General features: G+C 36.0%; 1 protein-coding gene across 1 annotated transcript in view; it reads right to left on the bottom strand.

The window, feature by feature from the left end:
- Nucleotides 1–203: 203 nt before the first annotated feature.
- BAZ1A (bromodomain adjacent to zinc finger domain, 1A) overlaps nt 204–10,829 on the bottom strand; it is an 87,138-nt gene continuing 76,512 nt past the window's right edge. The window contains exons 22-27 of the mRNA XM_004681945.2: nt 8,524–8,771; nt 8,215–8,441; nt 5,204–5,673; nt 3,383–3,525; nt 2,411–2,498; nt 204–1,192 (exon numbers count right to left, since the gene is read on the bottom strand). Coding sequence (XP_004682002.1) covers nt 996–1,192; nt 2,411–2,498; nt 3,383–3,525; nt 5,204–5,673; nt 8,215–8,441; nt 8,524–8,771 — 1,373 coding nt within the window. The 3' untranslated portion in view covers nt 204–995. The remainder of the gene's footprint in view (nt 1,193–2,410; nt 2,499–3,382; nt 3,526–5,203; nt 5,674–8,214; nt 8,442–8,523; nt 8,772–10,829) is intronic.

Genomic DNA, 10,829 nt, shown 5'->3' with positions numbered 1-10,829 from the left:
TCTAACATAAAATGTTACTGTTACAGATGGGAGACATTTTATCCCTCAAGGGTTTGGACAGAAAAAGATCTAATCACTACCACAGACACCCTGGTACAATAAAACACTGGTTCTTATTGTCTGTATATAATGTGTGTGTGTGTGTATGTATTTCCAATTCTGATTTGTAAAAATTCTAGAAATTCAGAATCCTTGCAAAAAAAAAAAGCATCATTTTATTTGTACACCTAGAAAGTTGTACATAGAAACTTGTAATACAGTTCTACAAAACTGAAAGAACTGTCAGGGAAAAGGGAGGGTGTTACTTTTATTGATTGATCATTAAGGAAGTTAGAGAAATAAAACAAAAACACAGTAAAATGTTTTAAAAAATTAAAGAACATTTTCCAGATACAAATTTTATAAATACAAAACAAATTCACAAATTACTCTGAATACTAAATAAATATCTAGTTAATAAACTCAAACTTAATACCTCCAGCCAGCACTGGTACAGCACTTCAAGGATATAAAATTGGATTCACTCATGTGTAGTGTTGAAAGAATGTGCTCATTAAACAATTCTTAGACATACACACTTCCTCCTAAACTGTCTATAACAAAAGATTCATCTGTATATATAGACAAATCTCCATTAATACCACACTTCTAAAAAAGATCATCAATGACAAAATAGATCACGTTGAAAAAATATTTTCCAAGATATTGGGACACATGAATGATCTCAAAATGTATAAAAACCTCTGTAAACCAGTACTGTATCCAAAACATCTATCAAACTTATTAGATACTGAACAAAACTGTAGCAAAGGAAATCTTTCCTACATTCTCCTGAGTGCTTAATATTAAAATTGAGAATATAGTGCAGGTCACACTTCAGTGTGGTCAATAAGTTGTTATTGCTTTACATATCTATGTCTGCTTTAAAGCATGATTTAATGTTCTGTTTTCATGAACAATTTGTTTTTCTTCAAAGAGCCTTTAGAAGGACAAAATTAGATTCGTGTCTTTTTTGCAGCTGGTGGTGTGCTAATTTGATCCATATTCCCAGGTGTCACATGGAGTCCAAGCTTTTGCGCCTGAATATGAAAAAATGCTTGAAGTCTAGTTCCAGCTTTTGCTTCACTTGTGTTACGAGGGTTGTACTCAAAGCAGTTCGAAAACATTAACTCAATATCATCAATAAACTCAGCTAGAAAGAAAGAAAAACAAATGAGGTCAGAGTGAAAGCACATAAATAACAAATGTAATTTTGTTTGTATTATATCTAGAAACATCATTAAGAAAATGGAAATCTAGATGTGGGGCTTTTTTTTTTTTTTTTTTTTTAAAGATTTATTTATTTGTGCATACAGAGCTGGGGTACAGGCCAGAGGCTCAGGGGCGGTGAGAGGCTTCACCAGAGACAGAGTGGGGAACAGAACAGGCAGATAGACGAAGTATACTGCTGAGGGGAGCAGCGGGCGGGTCAGGAGAGGTCTGCCACACCATGTGGTCACCTCCGGGGCAGGCGGGAGTCGAACTCATGTGGAAGTGGCTTTAGATTCTCAATGCTGTGCTTTAACCCGCTGCGCCACCAGGGAGGGCCCTAGATATGGGGCTTTTTAAGGTGAGAGAGATTTGGGGTGAGCACAGGTGACTAAGATGGAGAACTATAGATGCTTTTGCAGTAGGGGTGATATGCTGATATACTTGAGAGGGGACCTCCTATACTGTCAAAACACTCGTAAAGATATAAGACATTACTTCAAAAACAATAAATAAATTAAAAACAATGTTGAAAGATATCCTTCAGCTGTCTTGGCAACTTGGATGTGAAGAAAATGGAAGCCCATTTTTTTTTCTTGGCAAATTGAAAATTGTGAATCAAGGTAGTAGAACTGAAGCTTTTTTTTTTTTTAAAAGATTTATTTATTCATGCATGTATACAAGAGCAGAAGCGTAGTTCAGAGATGCAGAGGGTGAGAGGATTCACCGGAGACAGAGTGGGAACAGAACAGGCAGACTGAGTGAAATACACCGCTGAGGGGAGCAGCAGGCTGCACAGGAGAGGTCTGCTGTGCCACATGGGTCAGGGATCCAACTTGTGACATGCTGCAGAGGCTGTGGATAGCTTCATAGTGCTGTCTTAACTCCTTGCCCCACCATAGAGGTATTTAAAATATTTTAAATACAAATATTTAAAAAATTTACTTGAAATTAGGTACATAATTATAAAAAACTATTAAGATGAGAGTCTAAATTAATTTCCTTAGCTCATTCAATTCCCATTCACATTTCATCTCCATATATATAGATACACATTTTCTGGATCTCTTGGTATGCCATCTATGCAGTTACATTAATATACATGATTTAAATTAAAAAAATCACTAAATACAAATAAATATTAGAAAAACAAATTACTTACATGCTAATTTATATTCACATTTGTTCACTTTTTCACGTATTATGTTTAAGGCAATGGGCTTTTTAATGATGTCATAATAGTCTGGGACCTGTAAAACAATTCAAATATCAGTGCTAAGTGATCAAGTGCATGAAGATTTTGTTGTACTTTAAAAGCAAATTTGATATTAATCTCTGAATATCATTATTCCATTGAAACCATATATTTCAGCTATAAAGTTGTAGAAGCCTACTGATAGTAATTCAGTATACAAACTCCTCAGGGAAAGAGTTGGGAGTCAACCTGAGATTTCTAATAAAATTATACTTAATGTTAATTAACGCTTCATGATCCTGTTCTAGAAATCTCAAAGCAGAATTACAATGATGCTAGTTTTTCATGAGAAGCCACAAACACTTTGATAAGTGAGAATTTTTATAATCTAGTTATGTCTAAGTCTCTCTTACAAACCCTCTGCTCAATGCAAACCACCTATCATTTCTCACGGTTTGTTGAAATTTTACCTTTCTTCATTTATCTGACCAAATAGTTCTTCCATAAAAAAAACTTACCAATTCCTATAATTTCTTCCTTCTGAAATGTGCAAATTTTTATTCTCTACTTCTGAAAGACTATTAAAACTTCAATTTAGCACTAACACTGTTTTGTCACAATACATAACATTCTGTCATTCATATACAAATAAGTATAACACCATTTCAAATCCATTAGTTATCTTAGACCAACTCTGTTATTTAAGAGTAGCTGAAATTTACATCAATATTTGTCTACCTCCAGTCTCTAAGCCAGTACCGTTCATCATCACTTAGGGACTTATTAGAAAACACGCTACCTTCTAACTGGTTTTGAAAGAAACATAGTGAATAAAAGATATTTTGATTACTTCAGAGTTGCCATGTGAACTACAGAGTATATATAGTTATAGCTGATAAAGTTCATGCATGAATATGTGATAAAGTCTAATAATATTACCTGAATTTTAGAAACAAGTTTCAAAAAAGGCCAGCTGTCATCATGCCGTACCAATTCTACAACAAGTTGTTCAAAAGCAGACAATTCATGAACTCCTCCCTGTCGGCCTGAACTCCTTCTATTCAGGGTCATGGGAGATGATTCTGAATAAAGCATTTTATGAGATGACAAAGCAAAATATTTGAGCATGAGGTAAATAAGGCATATAAATAGAAAGTAAATCTGAACAGAAAATCAGTACTCTGCACCCTGAGATATTTAACTTACAGCCTGAAAGATACGAAAATCTGGATCAAATATTCTATATTTTCTTTGATCATAAAAATTTCAGATTGAACCACATATTCATTGGGAACAGATTGCAAAAAGAATGTTATGTAAAAGACATTTAGAACACAACGTTTGTGGATTGTTTTCTTAATTCCACTTTGTTAAAAATATGCTTTCAACTACAGTAAAATGAAAGTGAGCATTTCTCTAATGTTCCTGAAACATGTTTTTAGGAAAGTAACTTCTTTAGAGCCAGAAATTAGACCTCTTTATAAATTTACATTGCATAATGAAAAAGTAATTCTTAATTTTGAAAATATTATTTTTAAAAAGATTATTCATATATATAAATTTTACAGAAATTTTTCTTTCTTTTTTTTTTTTTTTAAAAAGATTTATTTATGCATACAGGAACTGGGGTGTAGGCCAGAGGTGAGCGGAAGGGAGTGGTAGTGAGAGGATTCATCAGAGACAGAGTAGAGAGCAGAACATGCAGATGTACTGAAATATACTGCTGAGGGAAGAAGGAGGAGAACTAGGAGAGGTCTGTTTTGCTATGTGGGGCAGTAACCTACCCAACTGGGGAATGAACTCACCCTGCAGTGGCTGGTGACAGAGTCCATAGATGAAGCCACTTATTTAAACCTACACATATAAAATTTTCCCTTTATTTTTCTTAGAAACAGGTTCAGTTATTTCAAATCAATTAATATAACTTTTTTTCCAGTAGAGTTCTTTTGAATAAATTTTTTTAGGTGTGTTATTTTTCCAAATAGCTTGGAATTCAGAATTGGGGGAGGGAGAAACAGGTAAGTACATAGAAAAAGATAAATTAGACCTTAGTGTAGTTAGCTGATATACTCCCCGAAAATCTAACCACCTGATAGCTGCATTAATCGGACTAATCATGTTCCACCCTTTCACCAATGGATTCCTTAATCCTTAGCATTTTTTATATTTAACCTCATTTATTTTGGAATATGAAAGCTTTACTACTATTGATATTAAAGGAAGAAAAGGGTATGGTTAAAGCAATAATTTTGCTAAAGAATACCATAAATGACAATTTCCAGAATTAAAAAATAGTTGGTGATTATTCCCTAACAACATTACTACCCACAACTTCCCATTCACCCTGAAAAAGTTTGGTATGTCAGATGGGAACCTTATCAAATAACCTGAAGTGGCTTGTCTAGGCGATAAGCATGTGTATTTTGAAGGAAGAAAGGTGGAAAAGAATGAATGAAGTGCTGAAAGTGTTAAACTGACTTGCTTCAAATACTAACCAAACAGCTCCACTATAAAAAGAACACTGTTTACAATCTTCTTACATCAATCCTGCGACATGAGTAGAAATAGTAATATAGTTTACCTTTATTCCCCAAATAGCTGCACCTTCAATAAACATGCTTCAGGTCATGTTGCTCCCTAATAACTTTGTAACTTAGTGACAGATTTTTAAAACACAATCCAAAGTATCTCAACATTCAATCTGTCCAAATTACTCAATACTTTTAGGTGAAAATAGATTACAGCAAGACTTATTCATACCTGCAGACTGTCTTTTCCTGCCTTTTCTCTTAGATTCAGTATCCTGGAGTGAAAGCTTTGAAGCAACATTGAGAGATCTTGACTGCTCAGTTGATGTTGTGGCAATAACTCTGAAGTTGGGCAAGTTGGGACTATTTTCTGGAGTGTTACTGGCACTTTTTCTGCCTCTGCGTTTTCTACGAGGACTAAGTAGTTCTACAAAGACATCTGCTTGCAGTGAGCCATGACTCTGGCGAGTAGAACGACTGGCAATTCGTAAAGATTTGGTTTCTGTAGGAGGAGCAGATCTTATCTTTCTTAGGTTTCTACCAGTAGTTTTAGAAGAAATAGCTGTTTTGGGTGTACTCTGTTGACTCCTTGAAGAGTATCTTCCAGGATCTTGTCGTTGGCCACGACTTGAGAAAGAAGAGCTCAATCTCCCTCTTGTTTTAATTGGCAATCTAACTTGGGGTCTTCCTCGTTTTGGTGGGCTATAAAAATTGTTAGAAAACACAATTATTATATAGAGGTAAAGATTATTTTTATTCCTCTTGTTTTAGTTAGCTAATAAGTACTGTATAAATGACTTTTCTGTTATATTTTCTTGGTAACTCAAGGACATCATCATGAAAATCAAATCCTAAATTGCAATAAAATCACAGCCTCAGGATAGTCAATAAATGTACTGAACCAATGTTGAAAAATTTAAGAGTTGGAACTAATCTTAAAATGTAAATCACCTGTCTCTTTTTGCTATAGGAGACTATCACTTTCTATTACTATTTATATTGAAGTAACCTGTAGTTTTCACAAATGGTTGCGACTGAAAGAGACCTTAAACTTGTGACTCCTGAATACCAACCATCTCTCTGCTACTTTTTGGTTCTTTCTGTAAAATACAAATTAGATTCAGCCTTTTAATTGTCTTTAAATTGTAGAAAAGGATGAAACTGTAACATTAGCTTTTCTCTCCATCTCCCTATATACCTAGCCTTCCAATTTACCTAAAATATTTCCAAGCATTTTCCACACTCTTTATGATCTTTATGCTTAACACAATACTGCTTTTATAAGTTATAGGGAATATGATTCCTGTCAGCTGGAGTCTTTGAAAACCAAGTTGTTTAAAACATATGTGGTGGCTCTATTATCCCTCTTCTGACTATGGCCTTTTTGGACTTTGCCAGTTTTATGTTGTCCTGTCTTCACAATCATTTTCCTGATTCCACATGAATGGGGTTCAAATGTAAAAAGGAGAGGATTCTAAGGGACAAATAAGGTGAGGCTGTCTCCAAACTAATTCATTAGGCTTAAGTGGCATAGCTTGCTAAGTTGCAGAATATGGTAGAATAGATGTTATTTCTGGGTGGTGATAAGAGTATTAAATCACAATGTGCTTCCTGACATCTTTCTTTCTGGACATTGCCAAGATCACCAATAATTGGTTATAACTTTTTTTTTAAAGATTTATTTATTTATGCATATAGAAATGGGGTGCAAGTCAGAGGTACAGGGGTGGTAAGAGGATTCACCAGAGACAGAGTGGGGAGCAGAACGAGCAGATCGACGAAGTACACTGCTGAGGGGAGCAGAGGGCGGGTCAGGAGAGGTCTGCCGCACCATGTGGGTCACCTCCAGGGCAGGGATAAAACTCATGCTGAAGTGGCTTTAGCTTCTTAGTGCTGCATTTACCTGCTGCACCACCAGGGAGGGCCCCAAACTTTTTTTTTTTTGAAAGATTTATTTCTTTATATAAGTAGAACTGGTGTACAGACCAGAGGTACAGGGGCAGTGAGAGGGTTCACCAGAGACAGAGTGGGGAGCAGAACAGGCAGATGAATGAAATATACTGCTGAGGGGAGCAGCGGACAAGACTGGAGAAGTATGCTGCACCATGTAGGTCTCCTCCAGGGCAGGGATTGAACTTGTACTGAGGTGGCCATGGCCACCTTCGCTGTGCTGTGCTTTAACTCATTATGGCACCAGGGAGGGCCCACCTGTCCAAACTTTAATTCATATTTGATCTTGTGATATAGCTAAGCTCCCACAGGTATTACATTTCCCTGGGAATAGTTTCAAATGTGTATTAACACATAAAGCAAAGGTAACTTCAGGTCATTACACACGCACATTCTCTCTTGCTAGGTACACGTAACACATTTTTTTTTTTTATATATAAGAGTATCAAAGTATAACCCATCTAGGAGCTGTGATGAGAATGGTGTGAGATAACCAGACAGAAATGCTCCTAGTAGGTGGTTAGGGAAAGCCTTTCTGAGAAGTGCCATTTGGCATGAATGAAACTAGGGAATCAGTCAAAATCAAACCCCAGATCCCACCCCAAGTGCAGTCTTAACTGTCAACTGCCAGGTGACCCTAAGTAACCTGAACTCTCATGGCACTGACTGCACTGTCGATGTCAAGTCATTATCCCCAAGATCAGTTCTACTTGTAAACTGCAGAAATGTGATGCAGTACTATATCACATATTAATTAAAAAAAAAAAAAGTAGCAATTCAAAAAGAAACAACACAACACAACTAAACAAAAATAACCAGACAACTATAAATCAGAGACATTTGGCAGGGGAGGGAGAATGTTCAAAATGAAGGCAGTGTAAATTATATACAAATAAATAAATAAGGAATAAATTATGCATCCCAACTATTCTATTTATATTTGAATAGTCAAGATTACCTATGTAAGATTCATGAACTCTAATTTATTGTATGCTAGGGGTCCTCCCTGGTGGCACAACTGACTAAAGAGCAGCACTGTGAAGCTAGCTGCAGCCAGATCAGCACGAGTTTGATCCCTGGTCTGGTCAGTGACCCACATGGCGAAGCAGACCTCTCCTGACCCGCCCGCTGCTCCCCTCAACAGTGTACTTTGTCAGTCAGCCTGTTCTGTTCCCCATTGTCTCTGGTGAATCCTTTCACCGCCCCTGCACTCTGGCCCAGTGTCCAGTACTATATGCATAAATAAGTAAATCTTTAAAGAAAAAAAAAAAGGTATTGTATCCTAGGACTTACCTAATTTCTTCATCTTCTTGAGAGTCATCTTCATCTTGCTCTATCTCATACTCTTCTTCCTCACTCTGATTCTCTTCATCATCATCATCAACTTCATTATCTTCATCTTCCAAGCTGTCTTCCATTTCTTCATCACTTTCCAAGGATGGTCTCTGTCTAGAGGAGAGTCTTCTAGAACGTTGCTTTGGCCTACACTCTGGACAAAACCAATCTCCTTCAGGCACAGTCTGACAAATCACATAAATGATCATTAATAATATATCACTCAAAATCTCAATTCTAATCTGAGAAGTAGAAGAAAAAAACTACCTTGAGCTTTGGTCGAACACAGTAGGTATGATGACCCCGATCACAGCCATCACACAGTACCATGTTTTCAGCATCACCCTTCTTCCGACATATCTTGCAACGAGCATTCAGTATAGATTTAGACCATATGACACTACGATCCAAGGTGGAGAGATGAAGAAAAACTTGGGATAGACTAGCAGAAGAAAGGAGAGATTCTCTCCAACGATCCAGTACTGTTTTGTAAGACCGCCCACTGTCACTGGCATCTTAAATGAAAAGGGAAAGTGATTAAAGTTTCTAGACAAACCTTAGACACAGCCTATAATTATTTTCTTGTTTAAATTTATTAGATTGTACAGTTTTCCTAACTCCTAACAAAAAGAATTTTGGTAATAAAACTAAAAATCTCATATTTAAGAAAATACTTGTCAAGTCACACCTTGTTTAGGACTTAGAGTCACAAATCAAATACTTAAGAACTGTAATAGTTAAGAGAAAAATATAATTTAGGCAATGTGTTCTTAAACTAATCTTTTATCAAATCCCAATCTAATTTAAAGCACTGGCTAAATTATGTCAGTTACTATTCATTTGAACAAGAATGTTACTTCCTCATTTTCAGATGAAAGGCAGATTGCTTTCTAACTTAAATATCAATCATATATGAAGATTTTTTGGTGCTGATGAAAATGTTTTGAAATTAGGTAGTGGTGGATGACTATATAACTTTGAATATACTAAAAACCACAGGATGATACATCTGAGAATGGGTGATTTTTATATATGTAAACTATATATTAAATGTTTAAGAAATATCAATTTTATATGGATGCTAACTATATAGTCTTCTACCTCTAAGAAGTCTTAAAATGAAGTAAATAAAAAAAAGTTAATATCCCCCCCAAAAGAACTTTCAGCACTAAAAATTAAATAGGAATAATGGAAACTTTCTGTCATCAACAGAAATGACATCCCTTTGTCTTCTGAGTTAAAAATTTATTGAGTCATTTAACTAGATGCTATTAATCTAGCAGTTTATCATATATTGCCATGTGATCTCCATATTCAATTAATCTTAAATATTGACTGCCTCTATTATGAAGGGTTTTTACCATGTCAAAATTATGAGAGGTATATAAGGCTATGTATGTAGTTGGCCCTATCATTGCCACATTTCCTACTTTTGTCCTCAAATAAGACCTCTTGGTCAGAAGTAGTAAGAGAATGTGGACTGGGACATTAACTCTGAGGTGAGCACTTGTTTTTATATGTAGGGCTGGATAGGTTATTTAGCCTCTTATGCCTCAAGTTCCTCAACAGTAAATATGAAGGTTATTGGGAAGATTAAAAAAAAAGAAACATGTACAAGACATGTACACTGCCAGTCACTGAGTAAAAGCTATTATCACTCTTATTCTTGAATTATATTGTTTCCTCCTATGTGTAAGCACTTTATAAATTATCTTTAATAAATTCATAGTACAGCTGCAAGGGCAAAGATTTAAAAAAAGAGTTGAAGGAAAAAAGTAAGAGACCTGACAGACACTGGTAGATACTGAGTTCCTGTTTGTTGGGCAGGGTGAGAGACAAGATATGAAACGTAAGGCCCTGGACCCAATGTGGTAAATTTTCTCTAAAACTAGGATGCCAAAGGCTACATCTTTAAGTGTCAGGTGGAAAAGGGTACACAGAAAGAAAGAGAGCAAGGAAATCTGCTCATCTGGACCTTAGTGCTGGGTAGAAAAGGGAAATAATCTATCCTGAGAATATACAACTACAAGCAAAGACTTGAATCAAGTTTGTAAAACCTAAATTTCCATAAATCAGGTTGTGAGGAATAGTTAATAAACAAAACCTGCAAGGTATTAGTAGAGAACACTGTTAAGTGAGAGTCAGCAAAATCTACAGACTTGAGAAATTAGAATTAGACAGAAATATAAAAATACACCTGTTCAGGAGTATAATGGACCAGGCAAGAAAATAATAATGAACAGCCATATACCAGAGACATTTTGTGGGGGTGGAGTGGGGAATGGATAAAAAACGGGGGGGTGGGTGGGGAGGGAAGTGCACGGGATTATGGTGATGACACACAGGTGACTTGGTGATGGTGGGGCCTCCCTGGTGGCGCAATGGGTTAGGACACAGCACTGCAAGCTGGCTGTAGCCACTTCAGTGGGAGTTCGATCCCCAGCCCTGAGGGTGATCTACATGGCAAAAAAAAAAACAACAAAAAATCTTTACACCAAAGTAAATTCTTCAGCATTTAGCAACTTCTGCTCTCCTTTCAACTTGGAAATTACCAATCACTCTACCTTCTGTCT

This window comes from Condylura cristata, unplaced genomic scaffold (genome assembly GCF_000260355.1).
Source record: "Condylura cristata isolate star-nosed mole 26May11 unplaced genomic scaffold, ConCri1.0 scaffold00013, whole genome shotgun sequence".
NCBI lineage: Eukaryota > Metazoa > Chordata > Mammalia > Eulipotyphla > Talpidae > Condylura > Condylura cristata.
The sequence above is the reverse complement of the archived record's forward strand: the minus strand, read 5'-3'. Positions and strand labels throughout refer to the sequence as shown.